Source organism: Panthera pardus, unplaced genomic scaffold, assembly GCF_024362965.1.
Source record: "Panthera pardus isolate Hobbes unplaced genomic scaffold, ASM2436296v1 HiC_scaffold_21, whole genome shotgun sequence".
NCBI classification, from domain to species: domain Eukaryota; kingdom Metazoa; phylum Chordata; class Mammalia; order Carnivora; family Felidae; genus Panthera; species Panthera pardus.
In genome coordinates this window covers 44,635,468-44,658,254 of record NW_026526777.1, presented here as the reverse complement: position 1 = coordinate 44,658,254, position 22,787 = coordinate 44,635,468, and the positions used below count along the sequence as shown (strand labels likewise).

Genomic DNA, 22,787 nt, shown 5'->3' with positions numbered 1-22,787 from the left:
TATTAATTTCAACTGCTTTCTTAGGGTACTTGAATTTACTGCAATGAATATTAGTCGCAAACTCTCTGGGAAGATTTTTTAATACTTTCCACTGTAAAGTTTCTCAGGCATTAAGGAATCACAGCCAGCCTTCTTTAACTCATCTCCCTTTTCTTTAAAGTGTTTCCAATATCTTGGATTGCTACTATTTATACGACTCTTCACTGGTGACTAAAATCTGGAGTCACTATTTACAACTTCTGGGAAAAGATTACAAGAATGACATTCACATCATCTGAATGTGCAGAGATGAGAGCAGAATGATTTCAACAGTTTAGAGCACTGCTGTGGTAAAGAGGTTGAGAAAACAAAACACAGCACTCCAGAAGGGAAGTGATGAGAGTCAATAAAAGAAAAGGAAACAGAACTATTTCTACATTACAATAGTCATTAAAGAAATTTAAAAAGTGTCATTTCCTAAGGAGTCTTAAACCTCTTTAAATTAAGTATTATAGATATAGATAGATAGATAGATAGATAGATAGATAGACAGACAGACAAAGATAGGTGACACATACCTACATACATATTCTGATTTTAGATCCATTTCAGAGAATGAAGATTCATGGTGTCGAGGTTCTGTAAGGCTAATACCCCTTCTTTACATTCTCTTCACTTCTGAATTCAATGCTGGTAATAAATCTGCACTAGGTAAAGTATCCTTTTCCATCTGGTTCTGATTTTATTATTCTAAATAGACAGCATTTTATTGTGTAAAAGTGTCAGCAGGAAGGAGGAAAAGGGCACAGGTGGGATGAATGTGGGCAGAGATGTTTTCTTCTGTCACAGGAAGTGAGTTTCCTGATTTCCAAATAGTTGCAAGCTTAGGGATTGTAGAAATAAACATGGTATGCTTATTACATACAACAGTCTGGCGCTAACATCAGAAATCACTGTGTGGCAGATTCCAACATCCAGAGGCCTTGGAAGTTGAATTCCTTGCAACTCAAGGAATTCTTGTTTTGGCTGGATAACTCTAAAGGTTCTCGATACTGCACAAAGCCTGAACTGGGCACACTCAGGACTGGAATTAACAAGTGGGAGTCACAGCACAATCTGATACTTTTTGAAATTCATGAAGAATACTACTCAATTGTGATCCAAGGCACTAGGAACCAATCTTTCATCTTGACTGTTCCATCTGTATGTCCACGTTTTCCTTCTTCTAAGTTCTTTTATCCTCCAAAAGGTTGATTTAGAAATACAGGGAAGATGGTTATCTTGGGATTTTGGGACACTGTATGAAACGTAAGCCTTGCTCTATGCTTTACATTAAAAATGGAAAACCAAATAATAGTTGAGGGTTTTTCAGTGGTGATTCCCCACCCATACTACACCCCATCTGCAGAACTGAAGGCATTGCCCAAAAACACAATGTTTACTTCTTAGAAAGTTACTGAATTCCCACTGTCTGTTTCCCACCTGAAATCACTAGAAGACAGATTCACAGCAAAGGAAAACAGTAGGCATTATGTCCTGCTCACTGTACCCCACAATACAGTGCTTGAGCTCATCTCTGTACTTAGTATCATCACGACCAGTTATGATGTCATGAGTCATAACAAGCAACTCAAAGAAGCTGTCTATTTTGTTTTTCTATTTCATCAAAGCTGGCTGCACAGCCTCTCTGATCGAAAAAAGCAGTCCGGGGTACCTCTCAAAAGCTCAATATTTGGGCCATATCTCTGTTTCTGATATTCATGTTCATTTTTGAAAAGATGAAGAGAAAGCTAAATAAGTTTTATCCTCGATGTCGTTACACTTGAAAGGGCCTCAGCTTACATTCCAAGCACTTCATTTTTCAGGTCAAGAAGCTGAAACCGAGGGAGGTGAGGTGGCTAGGTCATCTAGAGGGGAAGTGACAGTAATTGATGAGGGACTCAAACCTCAATTCTCCAGGCTTCTCACCCAAGGCCCTTCACCTCCTATGAGGCTGGCTTCTGGGCCACCTTGGCATTTGGTTCACCTCAGTACAAGACGGGACACGAATAAAGAAATCCCCAGATAAGCATGGTCCTATTTTCACCCAGATCTAGATACTCATAAATAAAGAGGGTTTTCACTTGAGGACTGCAGCCTCATCGCCATATAGCAGGGTTTCCTACCTACGCACTATGACACTTAGAGGCAGGGCATTCTTTGTTGGAGGGCGGTGCTGTCTTGTGCACCGTAGAACATTTCACAGAGATCCTGGCCTCTACCCGCCCGATGCCGATAGCATCCCCCACCCACCACCACGTTAAGACAACAAAAACGTCTCCAGATATTTCCAAATATCCTCTGGGGACAAAACCAGCCCACTGAGCATTGCCAGAGACCCAGGTCTTCTACACATGCATCCGGCATTAGGAAGCCTTGGGTCGTTGCTACATCTCAGGTGCCAGAGCTCTGTGATGATGGAGGAACTTTCAATATGTGACATATGGAAAGAAGGAGATGCCCCGATATTCTCTCAGAAAGACAAAGCAGTGACCCTCTCCAGCCACAGAAATGATTAGGAGAAGGGTAACTTTAGAAAAAGCAAAAAGACAACGGTGAAATGAGATGAAAAATAAAAAAAGGAGAAGTTGGGAGGGGGAGAGGAAGCAGCTGGGAAGCAGGAGAATGAAAGGAAGAAAGAGGTCAGCAGAGAGAAGGGATTTTAGCATTCCAGCATTTGTAGGACAGAGTGGTCCATTATAAGATAAAGTAGCATATTTTCATCAGGCATAATTTTTTTAAAAAGCAACTCAGTCTGAGGAAAAGGGTCAAGAACTTTCTACCAATTCATTGTGAGGCTTTAGGAAAGGACCATTGTCCCCAGATGATGGACCCCTCAGGGGAGTTCTATGTGAAGCTCTTTGTTAAGGACTCATATGCTTAAAACTGTAAAGCCCTTTAAAACAGCTTATCCTGGAGTCTCCCCCACATCACTGTTCCTGGCATACAATCAAGTTCAAGGAAGTTTTAGAATAGGACTTTAAAATAATGAGCAGAATTCTTCACATCCAGGGTACAAACCAATTTTCTTTAACTTGCTACTTCCCCAGAAACCTATTTAATCTCAAAACACTCCCTGGGAAACAGAAAAGCTCTGGATATTTTTCAGACTGTTACTCTCCTTGGTGGCTAGCTGAATGATAGCTCCAGATCTGACTCAACTCCAAAATCTGTGGATAACGACACACTTATTTCTACATGTGGTCACAGGTGGAGGGAACATTTGACAAGCTGGCCACTCAATTCTTACAGTATCCCTCCTTTGTTTATGCTTAAAAATATATATAAAAAGGTTCTTCTTTGGGGCGCCTGGATGGCTCAGTCAGTTAAGCAACCGACTTCGGCTCAGGTCATGATCTCGCGGTTCGTGAGTTTGAGCCCCACATCCGGCTCTGTGCTGACAGCTCGGAGCCTGGAGCCTGTTTCAGATTCTGTGTCTCCCTCTCTCTCTGCCCCTCCCCTGCTCAAACTTGCTCTCTCTCTCTCTCTCTCTCTCTCTCTCTCTCAAAAATAAAATAAACATTAATTTCTTTTTATTTGAAGAGGTTCTTTTAAAAAATTACTATTTCAGTTAAGTTTTCGTGAATAAACAAAATGTACAACGAAACCCCTAATCCTATGACTCTGAAACCTTAAAATGTGCAGAATCACTCAAGGATCTTCCTGAAATGCAGATTCTAATCCAGGTCTGCAGTAAGGCCAGAAATTCTGCATTTCTAGCAAGCTCCCAGGTGGTGCCAATGCTGCTGGCACATGGACCACACTCTAAGTAAGAAGTCTGTACGTCTAAGCCATGTCCCCAGATCACCTATTTGATTGTACTGGTTCCTTCCTACAAAAACTTTTCAGGGCTGTCTACTGCTTAGCAGGGATCGTCCCATTCTCTTGAGAAAATTAACCCCCTTCGCGATAGCTTTGGTTCTACAACTCCCCTCATCCTGGTACAGACAACATCATGAAGCAGCCACACCAGTTCTGTGTTGTTCCCAAAATGTCACATACACTGCGTGTCCCTGATTTGGTCCCGCTGTTCCCTCTGCCTAGATGGCCCTACCACCAAAATTTTCACCCTCCTTCAGAGCCTACCTCAAATTGTCACCTCCTCCAAGAAGCCTCCCCAAGCCCTCTAAGAATAAAAGTATGTGTTCCACTTACCACATCTTGCATTGGACGTTCAAAAAACTACACTGGTTTGTCTGGTTTTCTGGAAGGTTATGGCCCATCCAATAAAATAATAAAACTCCCTAACTCAGGACTTAAAAAGATACTCAATTTTCTAAGCTTCACATCTTTGGCTTCTGAAGAAAGGATTCCATCGGTCAATCCTCTGAGGAGTTAAAATATTCCATAGGATTAACCGCCCAAACTTTTGGCTCCAAGAATGAATACTTACTAAGAGTACTTTCAAGCACCCTGGCATACAGCCCATCTACTCAAGAACATCACTCCTATAGTGGCCTGCACCCCTGCATGTTTCTTCAGTGTCTCCCACACTATTCTCATCAGATTAAACTATCACCTAGTGCTAACACACACACACACACACACACACACACACACACACTGAAAAAAAACTCTCCTTTGCTCCAGATCATCCTCCTGCCCATTTCTCTTCTCTTATAGAAAAACTTCTCCGAACTTCTGTCCTCTCTTGACCCACACACACCTCCATCCACGACAGCTGCACTTGTCAAGGGGACCAAAGACCAACATGTTGCAAACACAGTAGTTGCTTCCCAGGCTCCTCTTGCTTGATATCTGAGCAGTAATGGATATAATTGGTCACAGCAGCACCCCCCCCCCCAAAACTCCTTCTTTGCTTGTCTTTTGGACACAACTTCTTCTTTCTTCTCCTTCCCCACTGGCTGCTCTGTTCCAGGCTCCTCTTACTGGACCCTCTACTTTCCTGACTCTAAATACTGGAGGAAACCAAGGCTCAGTCTCTGGACCTTCCTCTTCTCTATCTGCCCTTTGTTCCCAGGAGGGCACACCTGGCCTGCTAGCCTTAAACACCAGGTATAAACTGAGGATGCCCAGATTTGTACCTCCAGTCCAGACTTCTCCCAACCATCTAGACTCATCCAACGGTCTCAAAATTAGTATGTCTAAGACGAAATTCTTGACACATGCTCCCCACCATACTGCTCCTCTTTGCCAGTCTTTCTTCTCTCATAAAGCCAAGGTTCTGCTCTATCAGATGCTTACACCACAACCCTTGGAGGTGTCCTGGCCTCTTTTTCTCTCAGATGCCCCGTCCACTTCATCGGTACAACCTCCTAGAAACACCTTCAAGATCTCTGCAGAAGCTGTTCCTACAAGTCACTCCTGCTTTTACTACTACTATCACTACTAATAGCACCACCACCACCACCCCACTCCTCTTTCTCCGAAAGTCCATGCTACCAGCAGCCCTTGCTTGGACCCTTGTAAGTGTCCTAACCAGGCTCCTTGCTGCCGCTCTTGCCCCCGTCCACCGCCAGAGTCTATTTTCCACATAGATGCATAAAAACCTTCAGAAATATAAATCAGGCCATAGCCCTGCTCTTCGTAGAACCTCTAAATTCTTATGTTCCTTAGTTCCTTAGAATAAAATTGAACATCCTGCCCGAGGCCTTCAAGTCCCCATGTGGTCTGGGGCCCCCACTACCTTATAGATCTCATCCTCTGGCACCTGCTCTTGCCTCATTCATCTCCCTACCACTTCTCCAACACTGCTCCCGCCTCAGAGCATTTTCCATATTTTCCCTGCCTGGATATTCACAAAGCCGAGCCCGTACCCCATTCAGGACTCTGCTCCAATGCCACCGGATCAGAAAGTCCACTCCTGGCACCCTCTGTGAATCAAACTCTCCATCAGGATCTAGCCCCCTTTACCCTACTGCATTCTTTTTTGTGTGGATTCCTTGTCCCTCTGCTAAAATACCAACTTCATAAGAGCGGAGACTTACTTATTTTGTTCATAGCTGTTCCCCTTAGCACAGGGCCTGGCACATGGCAGATGCCTGATACATTTTTATTGGATGAATAAATGAATTATCACTGGATGGTCAAAATATAACTATATGATTTTACTCATTACAAGAAAATCCATGACAACATTAGAAAGGAATAAAAAAAAAAACTCTGCTGAATTACATTCTTTTAAGATAATAAGTCTTGACTAAGAGCTTGTAATGCAGAGAGAGGCATACTTACTTCCTGATCACCATCTTAGACTCTGATGAACTGGGGCTTTCATCCTCTTCACAGTTTGGGCTTGTCAGGTTTCCATACCTTACGGATCAAAACAAAAATACCCACTCAGTGGGGTTGGAAAGCAACTCTATTCCATTGCAAACACGAGATAAACGTCACACTTTTCAGGAGTAATTACGGAAAGAAATATTTATGCAATAGCATCAAAAACTGATGGTGCTGGGATTTACTTATTGGGCATATGGATACTCTAACCAAAAACAGTGATTTAACAAGGAATTGCACTACTTAAAACTTTCCCTTAATATTTGACATCTCTTTGAAATTCTTCGGAAGAACTTAGGCTTTTCCTCTCAGAGGGAGGGTCAGGTGTCACATTCAGCAAAGACGGTAGGTTCCTTGGGGGCTGGAGACACAGCCCTCTGCTCCATCTACTGAAGGACCTTGTGGCCCTGCCTGTGCCTTGTGCCACCTTCACACTCGTACCACCACACGTGCCCCGTAACGACTCCCTGCTATGCTCACGAGTCTGGTCTCCTCGAGGAGAAGTCCCTGAGGAGAAGGGTTACGGAAGTAATTCTGGACCCTCCAGGAAAGGCTGAGAGAAGGGCTGAAGAACAGAATTTTTATGCAACCAGGAGAAGAGCCAGGGAACCAAGGAAGGGGACCCAGGGGGACAACTTTTTAGAAAGTGACAGGTGCTTCACAATTTTTTAATTTGTCTCATTATAAACTCAAAATTTACTAAATAACGAATCAGTCCCTAATTACAGTTAGCTGTCCTTCCCACTCCATATGTAAGCAAGACTCTTTTGTATAAATATATCACATTTTGTTTGGTTCCAAATGTACACTTTAAATTCTTGAGGAGTAGGCTTTTCAGTAACTCACAACAAATGCCCTATTTCTGCAGTTCCTCTCTTCCTCTCAATGAAGAAGCCAGAGATTTCTTGGCATTTCACAAGCTGGTACTCTGTCCCAAAGTTTTGATAAGAGAAATTCTATAATTGGTAGGTTTACATTTTTAAAGAGAACACTTTTGTCCTCTACTAATGGGATTAAAGGCCCCAGTACCCTTATGTTCCTTGTTCCTAGGATTTACAAATCCTTTTAAAAATAAAAGCCCACCATCTGGTTTGACCGAATGCCAGCCCATCTGGTCTCCCTATCACCCTATCCTGGTAGGTTCCAGTCTGCACCCTTAGGCATTGGCCCCCCTCCCCTGCACCTGTTCCTTTCTCGAGCTCATCAGCCTTATGGACTTCTTGGCCTCCTGAACATATTTTCCACAGGCCTCCACCCTCCCTAGCCCTCTTCATTCTGTCTGCACCTGCTATTCAGAGGGCTTCCAGGGCCACCCTTCGCTTTTCCTGAGATAAGAACTTAGATTAAGATGTATTCAGCCCCGTATGAGCAAGGCAGGGATGGGAAATGAGATTTCTCCTAAACAAACAGATTTTTTGGCTCTCTCCGTGGCCACCATCAGAGTGAACCATGTACTCATCTTCTCTCACAACAGACTTTGTGGTTTATTGAAGTAGGAAAGATCAGGGCGGGTGAAGAGCAGGGCTCTGGGACGGCCACCGTAGCTTCCACCTATCTGAGGAGAGATCCACAAATTCTTCTCCCGCCAGCCCTCAGGGACTAAATGTGGGACTGAATCTTTGTTTTTGTCATATTCTATCTTAGTTCATTAATTCTCTCTGGTTATCTGTGAAATACCACACCTTTTATATTCCAACTGAAGCTACGAGAGACACAAAGGGAAAGATCCGCTCCTGGTATTTCTTTTTCGAGCTGTTTGTACCAAAAATGTCCTGATCTTCCTCTTCTTTGTCTTCACTGTAGCTTCTCATACTTCGCTGTTCTTTCTCTACATTTTTCAGACTCAGGGCCAAGCTGCCGGTTGGAATGACGTGAGGACCTATCACGGGTCCCCTTTGAGAATGTGATGCCACAGGTCCAGTCAGATGGTGTCAAGAAGGACTAAGCAACTCACACTGGTGAGTGATGGTAGCTCTTATTAATTAACCTGGTACCATCTGCTCAGAACGTGTGTGCAGAAGACCCCATGGATATTTCTCTCAGCCATCAGCGTGTCTACAGATTCCTTATCAGGACCAGAATGACTGGTTGACAATACTCTGGAGACCAATGAGGACCATCACTAAGAAGGCAAACCACGTGTGAAGCGTGCATAGTCCAGGGGCCCAGGCTGTTCTCCATCTCGTCCACCAGGAAATCCTTTGGGCTCTGCCTTTATAACGTACCCTGAATCCAAACACTTCTCATCACTTCCATCCTGGCTTTGGTCTAGATCACTTCCATCCACCACCTTTGGTCTAGATCAAGGCCAAAGCCACCTAACCAGTCTCTTGGATCCAGCCCAGCTGCCACAGCAATCCTGTTCAACATAAACCACATCCCATCACTGCTCTGCTCAGAACCCTCCTGTGGCTCCCGTCTTACTCTGAAGAAAGGCCAAAGTCACGCCTGCCTCACAGGGCCCAAAGGGACTTGCTCTGATTCCTCTGACCTTGCCTCCTACACCTGCTCACTTTTCCTCAGCCTCACTGGCCTCCCTGCTGCTCCACTCACACCAGGCATCCTCTTGCCTCAGAATCTCTGCGCTCACTGGGGCCCTTTCCCCCACCCCCCATGCCAACAGCTCCCTCCCTCAGCTCCTGCGGGTCTCTGCTCCAGTGTCACTTTATCAGTGAGGCTTCCCCTGCCCACCCCATAATACTGCTTTATTTTCTTTCACAGTCTTCTGTGGAGACTGTGTAACCTAGTTATTGTGTTAATTGTCCACTGGAACATAAACTCCAAGAGAACAGGATTTCTGTCTCTTTTGCTCACTGCTCTTTAGTGCTTCAAATGGTGCTGGGCTCCCATGAGGCAGGCTGATGGCTACTTGTTTGGGGGCAAATGAATGGTCTGGTGGGGCTCCCCAAGCAGACATGAAAACAGACCTCTCAACTACGAGGCTACTCAACTACTCTGTTGCTACAAAGGCACCATCTGGCTTTTTGTCTTAACCTGTCCATGCCTTCATTCCTAAAGGTCTAGGATCATAAAAAGCTTTAGGACAGCTGTGACCATTCCAAAAATCTAAAATTGAAATGCAAAAGAAATAAAGTTCTAAGATCTTAAAGGTATAAGCAGTACAAAAAGACAAGAGAAAAACGCATACACAGTTTTACAAAGGAGACCTTCAGAAGCGAGATAAAATTAAAGAGCCTATAACCCTCTGGAATTTTATGCGGAGGGGATGATTATTTGCCCCTGCACTTTTTTTTTTTATCATTAAAGGGAATTAACGCCTTACAGAAAAGAAACTAGACCTGCACTGGAATCAAGAACGCTTTAATGTTCAAGCTAGGTCATTTGAGAGTTAGTTTTACTAGATTAAGAGCATTTCTTTGATGTTTCCTGGACCCTCTCATAGCTTCCAATCAAAAACCAAAGTCAAGTTCAATTCATTTACTCCAGGGGAGTAAATAAAAGGGGTGTGTGTGTGTGTTTAATTAATGGCACTAGAATAGCTACAGACAAACCTGTCAACAATGTCACCTCCAATTTCTGCAAAGTCTCCCTAGGATTTAAGATCAAAGCTTCAACCTCTTAAGAAGGCTTGCCAATGAGAAACTGGCCTTCTTTAAATGGGAACTCATAAAACTTAAATTAAAATACAAATTGTCAGAACGACTTTTGACATGGTTTTCCCTGTATCACAAGGCGAAATAAAGATTTACAGATGCCTCTTAAAGTACAGTCTTAAACAATTATTTACTGCGGCCTAAAAATTACAAGAAAAAAAAAACCCATAATGTTTAACTGGTTGCTGACATTTAAACAGGAAACAGTTATTTCCAGAGGGGACAGATAGTATTATTTGGAGCCTATCTGAACAAATGAAATGTTTAATATGTGTTTGAAGAGGGGACAGAAGCATTTGTGGTTCAAAGAAATCCTACGATAAAAGTTGTCCTCAGGGACAGTCTTTCTGGTAGGAGGCACTTTCTAATTTTCGCTCCATAACAGAAAAGTCTCAGTAATACCAGACCAGGATGGGGATAATGCTGAAGAACTTTTCAGGCTCCACTGGATTCCAGCAAGTGACCCAATAATAATGGCAGATAATACTGGCTCCTTACCACACGCCAGGTACCGTGCTAAGCACTCTATATGGATTGTTTCATTTAATTCCCACAATAATCCTCCATGCTGCTATTATTATTATTATTATTATTATTATTATTATTATTATTATTCATACTTCGCAAATGAGAAAACCAGGCCCAGAGAGCTGAGGTAATTGGCCCTCGAAGACACAGCTACTAAGTGAAGCAGAGATGTGAACTGTGACAGACTCTAGAACCCAGTCCCTGAGTCACTACCAGAATACACAAGCTAGAGTTATCTTATTGATTTTATGTCTCCAGTGCACCATTCTTTGAGGTCAGAAACCTTGGGATTTTCATTCATTTCCCCAATCATTCATCTTTTTACTCATTCAGTCTTCATTCAATGACTATTTGTTAAGGCCTATGTTCAGACACTATTCTCAGCACTGGGGATACGGCCCCTGTTTTCATGGAGCATACCTGTAGTGAGGGGAGGTAGACAATAAAATAATAATTTGTTAATATATACTAAGTCAGAAAGTGAAAAGTACAGTGGAAAAAATTAAAGCAGGCAGGGGTGATCAGACATTAGAGGGTCAGAGGTGGCTACTTCACACAAGGTATTCAGAGAAGGCCCAATGTGAATTTGACAATGATGTGAAATCCTCCAGAAGGTGAGGGAATGAGCCCTACAGATTTCTAAGGAGTCTTCCAGGCAGAGTGGGGAGCCATGGCAGAATGGTGTGTTTGAGAAACATCAAGAAAGCCATGGAGTAAGGAACAAAGGGAGTAAGTAAGGGGAGAGAAGGAGATGAGGCACAGAGGTCATAGGGACAGATCATGAGGACTTGATAGGCCATGGTAGGGGATATACTCACTGCTCTGTCCCCTGAGCCAGGAATGGAGCCTGTTCTTAGCAGACACTCAACAAACATTTGCTAAATGAATGAATTAATACCATTGATTGCTGTAAATGAAGGAAAGGCTGGGGAGGAAAGAGAAGGGAAGAAGCAGCTTACTGGGGGTGGATGAAAGAACAGAGAGGAAGAAGGAAAGGGAAGAGACCTCACATGAAGCTGCTGACTCAAGGGCCTCTGGGAGTCTTTGCTCTTCTAATAAACCCCAGCCCATGAGCATCCAAGGCATTTTTCTTTAACTGACCCACAGGAACACAGGTCAGGTATGAGAAAAATGTTCAGAAGCTGACCTTGACTCAGGAGAATGATACGGGTGAAATAGCCAACAGATGTCTGGAACACCAAGGAAGCTTTGATTAAGACTGTGGACTGTATCCCATAGATCAGTAAGAGGGTTGTTTTTAATCACTCTAAATAATATCCTTCACTGTAGGCACTTCTCCACCCAAATCCGACCTCAAAAGTGGGTCACTGCCACCAAGCCTACCTTGGAAAGGTCTTGTTACCACCATGGAGCTGGTTATTCAAAGAGAAGATAAAGGTCAAAGACAACAAGGCAAAAACTCTGTTTTCTTACAAGGGACTAGTTATGCTGAGCAGAGAAGCCAGCAATGTGCTTTCCACTCATAAGATCTGGTTCTCCAGGCACTTTTACCATGATTAGAAAAAGCTAGGGGCACCTGGGGGTCTTAGTCGGTTGGGCATCAGTCATGATCTCTCGGTTTGTGAGTTCAAGCCCCACGTCTGGCTCTGTGCTGACAGCTCAGAGCCTGGAGCCTGCTTCAGATTCTGTGTCTCCCTCTCTCTCTGCCCCTCTCCCGCTCGTGCTCTTTCTCTCTCAAAAGTAAACATTAAAAAAAATTAAAAGAAAAAGCTAGAAGCCACAGAAAGAGCTGCTGTCCTCCCCTCTAGGCTTCTGCTGCCAAGGGCCCTCCATCCTCGTTACCCTTCAATTCTCCACGTTAGCTCCAGAGCAGTCCCTGGCAGTTAAGGCCACATTAACAGCAAAAAGTACTTAGCATTTCTGTTGCACTTCACAGTTACAAAATGCTCCACGGTTATAAAATTTTCCCCTAACCCCAACCCACAACTGTCTGAAGAGGGGACCAAAAGGACAAAGGTTTTATAATCCCTGTTCTTCCAGAGAAAGAAAACCAAAAGGTCTATAATTTGTTCCCATCCAAATTTAAGATTATTTCTTAAGTGTGATGGGTTTTACACCCTTGCTCTGTAAGGTGTCTTCTATTTTCCATTCCAAGACCTTGTCATCAATTTCTCCTCTCTCATCCATTTTCTGCCACCACAGCTTGGCGCCTCCTCAGTGTCTCCTCCCTCCACTTCTGGAAGGTAGCAGTTGTGAACAATCAACTGTGAATGCGTCTTGCTAGCACGCTGCCCGGGCCGTAGCCGCAATGAAGGACAGCAGAAGAAACAGGGTTGGGTCTGGGGTAGGGAACAGGCAACATTCTGACAACCACAGAGTCTGTAAAGCGGGTTGAGATTTGTCTTAGGTTCAAGATGAATTAATACATCCTTAACAAATCAGTACAAGGCTGTAGCTCACAACCCAACCACAAAAAGGTGCTATCGCGAAGCTCGTCAAGAACCTTACAAAATGTGCTGTGTAAAACCTCATACACTGAGTATGAGGGTAGGACTGTGGTATCCCATCATTTTTAGGACTACTTTTCTCCCCTATGCTTACAAAAACTCAATATAGCATTGATTTACATGTCATTCCCAAGAGCTAAGTTCTCTCCCACACACGCATGCATACACACACACACACACACACACACACACACACACGTAAAAAAAAAAAAGTCAAATAAGAGAAAAGTCATAAGAAAAACATGAAACTAATTCAAAAACACTCCTTTTTAGTTTTAAAGATTCAGATATACCTTTTTTAAACCATTAAATTTACTTTAATGAAATTAATGAATTTAATTTTCAGAACCATACTTCTCTGCCCCATCATGATATACGGTAGGAGCACTGCCCTCCTCTGACTCCTAATGGCCACCTACCTGTCATGTGTCATCACCCATGCTCAGGAGCATTTGCCTGGAGGGCCCCTTGATGAACTTATGGAAGTTTGGGAATCCCTAAACCATATGCAAAATTTGGTGATGTGCTTTTTTTCTAAATGGATGATGATCCATAGTTTCTAGCAGGTTCCTAAACAGGTTTGTGATCAATCACTCCCACCAACTGCTAGAAAATGGTCAAGACCACTGCTTTCAATTATCAAAGCCGGATTGAAAACCAGAATACATTCCAGTTACCACTCAGGATATATGTACCCTGCCTTTCAGGGGTTTTTTTTTGGCAGTTTTATTTTGTGGTTTCCAAACAAATGCACATAAAAAAATCTGCTGAGCAATTTGGCATCCTTTTCTACAAAAGAAAGATAACTGTGTGTCCTCCCTCTCTTGGCCAAGTGACATTAAAAAAAAAAAAAAAGGTATTTCATAGAAACATTTTGATCTCATTTCACGAAAAGAAAGCTAGCCTGGTTCAGTTATGACCTGAGGTGAAGTCTTTGACAGCATCCCTTCAGGGTCTACTTTAACAGAACCATCACTTCCAGCCCGTTAAGCTAGGGTTCTACAATCACCACACGTTCCCACAGAGAATTCCCACAGTGCTTCTGGGTGAAAGTTGGGCCCATTTGGCAAAAATAAATAAGGATTTACTAAAGACAACCAACCCAGCAAGGAAGAGAACTTATTTCCATTTTCCCTCAAGTGATTAGGGTTGGATGTAATTCTAAAACAATACCAAATGAAATTTTTCTGGTTAACATAATGCTAGGGCATAGCTACAGAGAGAAAAGAATAAGTGTTTGTCATGTTGAGGCTAAGCCCTGTCTTTTGTTTCCTGCCATGCTTCCCAGAGCTGAGCGGGTGAGCCATGGCTGATCAGGGCACGATGTCCTGAACAGAACAAAGCTGAAGGTGAATGAGCATGTGACCCTCACTTCCTTGAGCAGCCTGTGACCATTCGATGTCTGGAGTCAATCTCCCTGACAAGAACTCCTTATTTTTATCAAATTGTGAACAACTTCCCTACTAGACCAAAAAATTTTATTGATGTTGTATTAGTTTTCTATTGCTGCCACAACAAATTACTACAAACTCCGTGGCTTACACATAAATTGATTAGTTTATAATTACATAGATCAGAAATCCAACACACAGTGTCAGCAGGGCTGTGCTCCTTTCTGGAGGCTCTAGAAGACAATTCATTCAGTTGCCTTTTCTAGCTTCCAGAGGCTGCCTCAAGTCCTTGGCTCATTGTCCCCTTCTTCCACCTCCAAAGCCAGCAGCATGGCATCTATCTGACCCTGTTCCCATCCTCACATCTTTTTCTCTGATTCTCTCTTTTGCCTACCTTTCACTTTTAAGGACCGTTGTGATTACATTCGAGCCACCCAGATAATCCAAGATGATCTCTTTATTTGTAGGTCAGCTAATTAGCAATATTAATTCTGCTTTGCCTGGAACCCAACATATTCATATTTCAAGGATTAATCCTGGACATCTTGCGGGGTGGGGGGGGGGGGTCAGGCATCATTCTGCCTGCCATGGGCGGGTATGTAAATTATTACAAATGTTATATCTTCTATCATTTTATGAGCTAAATTGTTTTTCTCCACCTGATAAAGCATGAACCAGCAAGAGCACAGGACTTTTCAAGAAGGATGTTTTCAATGCTCTTTTCAATGTTAGAAGCATCGATACCCAGAGATTCTCAAAGCCCTTGTTATAATCCTCTTTTCTTCCATAAAATATTTGTATCTTCCTAATAGTCACAAGAAATAAGATCTAAGTCCAATCTACCTTCCAGAAAACTGTCTTTACTTTTTTAAACCCATGACATCTACACCATCCAAGAGTTTTCTTGCCTATGGGGTCATCAACATTCAAATCTAGAGAAAATCTGTTTAAACTCATGTGCTATAACACAAATCTTAGAAATGGCTTTCATTTTCTAAGAAATTCTCACCCTAGCAGGATATCCAGTATGTCTGTATTTTAAGCTGAGAAAGGAAACAAAGGAATGCTAGGATTTCCTGAAAGCTTTCCTACTATATGAATGGGATGAGCATGCCGCAGCCAACTGACCAATAAATCTCAACTTTTTCATGGATGGTAGGACAAAAGACTCAATAGGTGAGCCGCTGTATTTGTTTCCACTTGATTTTGTGGTGAGTTGGAGAGGGGAGTTACTAAAATAAATTAAGAGAATGGTACAGCCTATGTAAGTGGCAGAAGTTAGATTTAAATAACTTTCAGAAGAAACAAAAGTGTGGGAAAAATCATGCTATGAGTTTAAGAGTGACATTTAAGTGTTACTGCTGTAAGAGACCAGCACCTGGCATTGAGCTATGGTGACCACTGTTAAGATGCTGTGAGGCCCTCGTCTAAGGTTAGATTCTAGAATTTGCTCCTAAGAACTCTCTGCTCACAACCCTCTGTACTTGGACCTGAAAGAGCAGAGGGAAGATATTATAAAATTTGCCTCCCACTAAAAGAGAAGGAAGTAATGGAACCTCATGAGCACTGCATGCCAGTGAAATCTAGGAATCTTGGGCAAGTGCATAGTCTAATTCCAGAACTAAATTAAAAAATTATTTTTAAATGAGGTTTAACATCTCAAAATACTTACCCAGCTTCTCATGCTAAGAAAGCATTTGAGAGCTGAATGTATTGTGTTACGAGCTTTTGAAAGAAGGTTTACTATGACCATCTCACAGCTTCTAGGGGAAAAAAAGATTTTTCTTAAAAGTGTACATGCACTCAAGAAAATGAGAATAAAGCCACAAAGGCGAAGAAAATATTTTCAAAAGACATATATGATAAAGAACTATTATCCAAAATATACAAAAACTCTTAAAATTCAACAGTAAGAAATTGCACAACATGATTTAAAAATGGGCAAAAAGAACTTCCAGTTTCCAGTCCAGCATGTAAAGAGCTTACAAATAGCCACGCACCCTAACAAGCGAAAAGCTGACGAAACTGGAAAATGAACAACTATTCTCAGATCCATCAGAAAAGTAAGGCCACAGGGCAAACCACTGCTCCTTACTGAAGAGACAGACAGGCAGATACAATGAATCATAACTTATCGGAGCAGAAATCTCCATGGGAACCAGTCCCAAGGTAGGAAAACCTGAATTGTAATTGATGAATTGCTGGAGGCTCAGTGTGGACAAGACTAAGAGAGAGAAACTACAGGGGGACCCAGTCACAGAGAGGCTGCCACACTTTGGTGAGTTTTACCTCCATGAACTTGACCAGCTTCCCATGAAAATATCAGAGAAATGTCTCCTGGTACTTCTAACATGGAAAGGTGAAAAGGAACCATCTTGAAATACACCAGAGTACTTCATTCATAAGAACACCTGCTCTCAGGAAAACAATTTTACCAGAGCCTCATCTACCCAGGGAAAGGAAAATAGGCCTTCTCTAGCCTTAGTTGCTAGCTGATAAGTTGTTTAGTTGCTTTTTCTCATTCTACCTGAGGCAGGTACTAAGAGCCAAACAGCAAAAATCCATCCTGAGAAAACAAGGTCAGTAGAGAGCCAGGGGTCCAGCCACAGCATGGGTATATTTTTGGAGTCTAATTCACTTTCCTCTCTCTTTTCTTTCTTTCTTTTTTTTTTTTTTAAGGAAAACATTAGTTCAGTTCCAAGTCATGTGGGACAGAGGTGAGGGGGGACATTAGTCCAAGGGAGGAACTCCTGTAGGAACCCCTCCAGGTCCTAGGGGGGTCCTTGCTGAGGGAAATACCCATCTCCAGGTCCCTCCACATTAGTTATCCTTTCCCTAAGGGACAGGAGGAGAAAAAACAACAAAGCAACTAAGAAGCACTGGTGAAGTTCATGGTCCAGGGGCAGAGGCTCACGGTTAGACTGAACCTAATCATAAAACTGTAGAATGCTTCCCTTTCCCCCACATTACAAGTACATTATGAAAGATTGATTTCCTTTTACTGGGTACATCATATCCACCTCTCATCAAAATATTACAAGGCATGTTAAAAACAATAACAACAACAACAAAACCCCATCACGTTTTGCTGAACAAGCATCAGAACCAGAGTCAGATATAGCAGGAATGGTAGAATTATCAGATTAGGAATTTCTTTTAACTATGAACAACATGCTAAGGAATTGAATGGAAAAAATAGACAATATACAAGGACAGATGGATAATGCAAGCAGAGAAATGAAAATTTAACATTTTTTTAAAGAAATGCTAGAAATCAAAACATTGTAACAGAAATGAAGAATGCCTTTTACGGACCCATTAATAGATGGGCATGGCTGAAGAAAGACTCTCTACACTTGAGAATATAAAAATAGATACTTCTAAAACTGAAAAGCAAACCAACAAACAAAAACAAACAATACCCCCTCCCAAAAAAAACAGAGTATCAAGCACTATGGGACAATTACAAAAGGTATAATATATGTGTAATGGGAATACCAAGTGGAGAAGAAACAGAAATAATATTTGAAGGAATAATGAAGGAATAATAATGAATGCAAATTTCCCCAAATTAATGTCAGACACAAAACCACCAATCCAAGAAGCTCAGAAAACACCAAGAAGAATAAATGCCAAAAATACCACACCTAGGCATATCATATTCAAACTTCAGAAAATCAAGACAAAGAAAAATCTTGAAAAAAGCCACAGCAAACAAAATAAAACAAAAAACACTTTACCTATAAGGGAACAAAAATCAGAATTATATTCAATTCTTCTCAGAGGCTAAGCAAGAAGAAAGTGAATGGCAATATTTAACATGTTGAGAGAAAACCCCACCAACCTAGAATTCTGTACTCTTCAAAACTATCCTTCAAAAGTGAAGGAGAAATAAAACTTTCTCAAATGAACAAAAACAAAAATTGAGGGAATTTTTAGCCAGTAGACCTGCCTTGCAAGAAATGTTAAAAGAAGTTCCTCAGAGAGAAGGAACATGATATAGGTCAGAAATTCATATCTACATAAAATTCACACAAGAAAAAGCAGACACTCTGAATAGACCTATATTAAAGAAATTGAATCAATAATCAATATCCTTCCAAAACAGAAAGCATCAGGTCCAGATGGGTTCACTGGTAAAGTCTACCAACATTTAAGGAAGAAATTATATCAATCTCTAAAACATCTTCCAGAAACCAGGATCGGAGGGACTACTTCCTAACTCATTCTATAATGAGTTGGCCATTCTATAGGCCAGTATTAACCTAAAACCAAAACTAGACAAAGACGTTATATGAAAAGAAAACTACAGACCAGTATCTCTCATGAATACAGATACAAATATTCTCAAAAAATTAACAAATCAAATCCAACAGTGTAAAAAAGAATTATACACCATAACCAAATTGGATTTATTCCAAGTAGACAAAACTGGTTCACATTTGAAAACCAGTTAATGTAATCCATAACATCAATAGGTTAATAAAAAAAAATCACATGATCATATCAACAGATACAGAAAAAGTATATGACAAAATCAAACATTCATTTGTGATGAAACTCTCAACAGACTAGGAATAGGGAAAAATTTCCTCAACTTGATAAATAACATCTATAAACATCTACAGGTAACATATTTAACAATGAGAAACTCAAAGCTTTCCCACTAAGATCAGGAACAAGGGAAGATGTCATCTCTCACCACTGGTTTTAAACACTGTACTGGAAATTCTAGCTAATACAAAAAGCAAAAACAAAACCAAGAAAAGGAAGTAAAAGTATACACATTTGTAAGAAAAAAATAAAACTATCTTTCTTTGCACACTGACATGATTATCTATGTGGAAAATCTGAAAAAATCAACCAAAACCTCTGGGAATGAAAAAGTGATTATAGGGGCGCCTGGGTGGCTCAGTCGGTTAAGTGGCCGACTTCAGCTCAGGTCATGATTTCGCGGTCCGTGAGTTCAAGCCCCGTGTCAGGCTCTGTGCTGACAGGTCAGAGCCTGGAGCCTGTTTCGGATTCTGTGTCTCCCTCTCTCTGACCCTCCCCCGTTCATGCTCTGTCTCTCTCTGTCTCAAAAATAAAAATAAACGTTAAAAAAAATTAAAAAAAAAAAAAGAAAAAGTGATTATAGTAAGATTGCAGAATACAAGGTTAACGTGCAAGTTAATTGCTTTCCTATATACCAGCAATGAACAAGTGGAATTTGAAATTAAGAACACATTACATTAGCACTTCCCCCAAAATAAAATACCTGTGTATAAATCTTAAAAAAAATGCAAGGGATTTTACAATCCTTTACAATCCTAAACTACAAAACTCTTATGAAAGATATCATAGAAGAACTAAATAGAGAAATGTTCCATATTCATGGATAGGAAGACTCAATGTTGCCAAGATGTCAGTTCTTCCCAACTTGGATCTATAAATTTAACCCATTCTCAATCAAAATCCCAGCAAGTTAATTTGTGGATATTGAGAAATGGATTCTAAAGTTTATTTGGAGAGGCAAAAGACCCAGAACGACCAATTCAATATAGAAGGAGAATAAACAAAGTCTTAGGACTGATGCTACCTGACTTCAAGACTTACTGTATACGACTACAGTAATCAAGACGATATGGTACTGGTGAAAACAAATAGATCAGTGGAGCAGAAGAGAGAACCAGAAATAAACCCACACGAATACAGTCAACTCATCTTCAACAAAGGAGCAAAAGCAATACAATGGAACAAAGATAGTCTTTTCAACAAATGATGAGTGATAGAAGAACTGGATATCCACATGCAAAAAAAATTAATCTAGACAGACATTACACCTTTCATAAAAATCAACTCAAAGTGGATCACAGACCTAAATGTAAAACAAGCTATAAAACTTCTAGACAATTACTTAGGAGAAAACTCAGATGACCTTGGATATAACAATGTCCTTTTATTTCTTTTTTTTAATGTTTAATTTTTGAGAGAAAATGAATACAGGAGTCATGAGCAGTTTGTCCACCATTATATTCAGACCATGGAATGTTATTCAGCACTAAAAAGAAATGAGCTATTAAGCTGTGAAAAGACATGGAGAAGCTTAATTACATGCTACTAAGTGAAAGAAGTCAATCTCAGAAGGCTACATACCGTATGATTCCAACTATATTACATTCTGGAAAAGGCAAAACTATGGAGGTAGTGAAAAGATCAGTGATTATCAGGGACTGGGGTGGGGGAAGGGAGAGATGAACAGGCAGAACACTGAGGATTTTTAGGGCAGTGAAACTATTCTGTATGATACTATAATAATGGATACATGTCATTATACATTTGTTTAAACCCACAGAACATACAACACCAAGTGTGAACGCTAATGTAAACTATGGATTTTGGGCAATAATGATGTGTCAATGATTGTAACAAATGTACCACTCTAGTGGGGGATGTTGACAGTGGGGGTATGTGTGGGGGCAGGAAGTATGTGGAAAATCTCTAAACTTTCCACAATTTTTGCTATGAACTTTAAACTTCTATTAAAAATAGTCTTTTTAAAAAAATTTTTTTAATTTTGTTAAGGTTTCATTTTATATTTTTTGAGAGAGAAAGACAGAGAGAGAGAGAAGCAGAGCATGAGTAGTGGAGGGGCAGAGAGACGGAGACAGAATTTGAAGCAGGCTCCAGGCTCCGAGCTGTCAGCATAGAGCCTGATGCGGAGCTGAAACTCACAAGCAGTGAGATCATGACCTGAGCCTAAGTTGGACTTAACTGACTGAGCCACTCAGGTGCCCCTATTTTAGAAAAAAAATTTTTTAATATTTATTTATCTTTGAAGGAGAGAGAGAACGTGTGTGGGAGCAGGAAAGGGGCAGAGAGAGAGGGAGACAGAGGATACGAAGCGGGCCCTGCACTGACAGCAGAGAGCCCTATGTGGGGCTCGAACCCACAAATGGTGAGATCATGACCTGCGCCAAAGTCAGACACTTAACTGACCGACCTACCCAGGTGCCCGCCAAAATAGTCTTTCAAAGTACTGCGTTGACAATAATGGTACAAGTCTTTAGATTGTCTATCCCACTAAATGGGTGCAGATTCTGGGTAATGTTCACTATTGTACCTTCCAACGCAAGGGCTTATGACAGACATGAATAACATATAAAGCATTCTTTACTTGTTAGATGGTTCCTAAGTACCTACTGCCACAAACCATTCCTCTCTAAGGATTCAGCTGTGAACAAGACAGACATGGTCGCTAAGTAGGGAAGACAGTCAAGAAATGAGAAAGATAAATAAGAAAGATAATTTCAAAAGTATTAAGCTCCATGAAGAAATCAAAACTAACGGTAATCTCCTAAGCACTTAATATTTGCCAGCCACTATACTAAGAACTTCATATCATTGAGCTTAAGCCTCATAATAACCCTATATTAGGGTTATTGTTCATTCTAATGTTAGAGATAAGGAACCTGAAGCTACTAAGATAAAGTAACTTGTCCAATGTTGCAGAGCAAGTCAGGAGTGCAAAACTGGTATCAAATTCACTTTTGACTCCTGAACCCGTTACACTCTATGCTTAGCACATGAATCTCAAAACTAAAAGACGGGAAAATTGCTTTTCCCATAAAGTATCCTAAAACTCTGAAAGGAAATGGAAGCATATTTGGCATTACGACAAAATCTATGGAAACAAAATATTTTCAAGCTTCATATTTTTTTAATTTTTTATTTTAATTCCAGTTAGTTAACATACAGTGTTATATCAGTTTCCAGTGTACAATACAGTAATTTAACATTTCTATACATCACCCTTGCTCATCACAAGTGCCCTCCATAATTCCCATCATCTACTTAACCCATTCCCCTTCCCTCTCCCCTCTGGTAATCATCAATTTGTTCTCTACAGTTAAGAGTCTGTTTCTCATTCTCTCTCTCTCTCTCTCTCTCTCTCTCTCTCTCTCTCTCACTCTCTCATTTTTTATCTTTGCTTGTTTTGTTTCTTAAATTCCACATATGAGTGAAATCATATGGTATGTCTTCCTCTGAATAACTTATTTTGTCAAGCTTTATATTTGACTGACTCTTCTCTGTGCTGTGGAGAAACTGGCTTCACTTAGTAAGATCAGCTCCATTCTTGCTGGTTATTGGTACATCCTATTTTACATATGAAGGCGTTATTATTCCAGGCATCATAAAGTATGAATTTAAGATTACTATCTCCATAGTGATAATATATTTGCATAAATCCTCCAAAACTTTCTCATTTACTGTACTCTTGTCCTCCAAGAAGAGTCCTCTTTGGGAAGCAGCAGATTCAGGTTAGTGGATCTGGCCGGAGCACATCAAATAAACAGAAACACTCTAGACACACAGACCCAGCTGTGACCTTGATGGTCCATGACCTATTTAAACACCCCAAATCACTAGCCAACATCCAGTTTTGTTTGGGTAATATCCACCTCCCCAAATCCTCTCTTAATTGTCTCTGTCACAGAATCTAGTTCTTATGTCCCAAGGATTGTATCAATTTTAACTATACACATTGA

At 41.0% G+C, this 22,787-nt stretch overlaps 1 protein-coding gene across 3 annotated transcripts in view; it reads right to left on the bottom strand.

Moving 5' to 3' along the window:
• RGL1 (ral guanine nucleotide dissociation stimulator like 1) overlaps positions 1–22,787 on the bottom strand; it is a 256,412-nt gene that overhangs the window by 58,006 nt on the left and 175,619 nt on the right. For all 3 annotated transcript variants that reach the window (XM_019427176.2, XM_053909181.1, XM_019427170.2), the window contains one exon: positions 6,214–6,291. In XM_019427176.2, the coding sequence (XP_019282721.1) occupies positions 6,214–6,291 (78 nt within the window). The remainder of the gene's footprint in view (positions 1–6,213; positions 6,292–22,787) is intronic.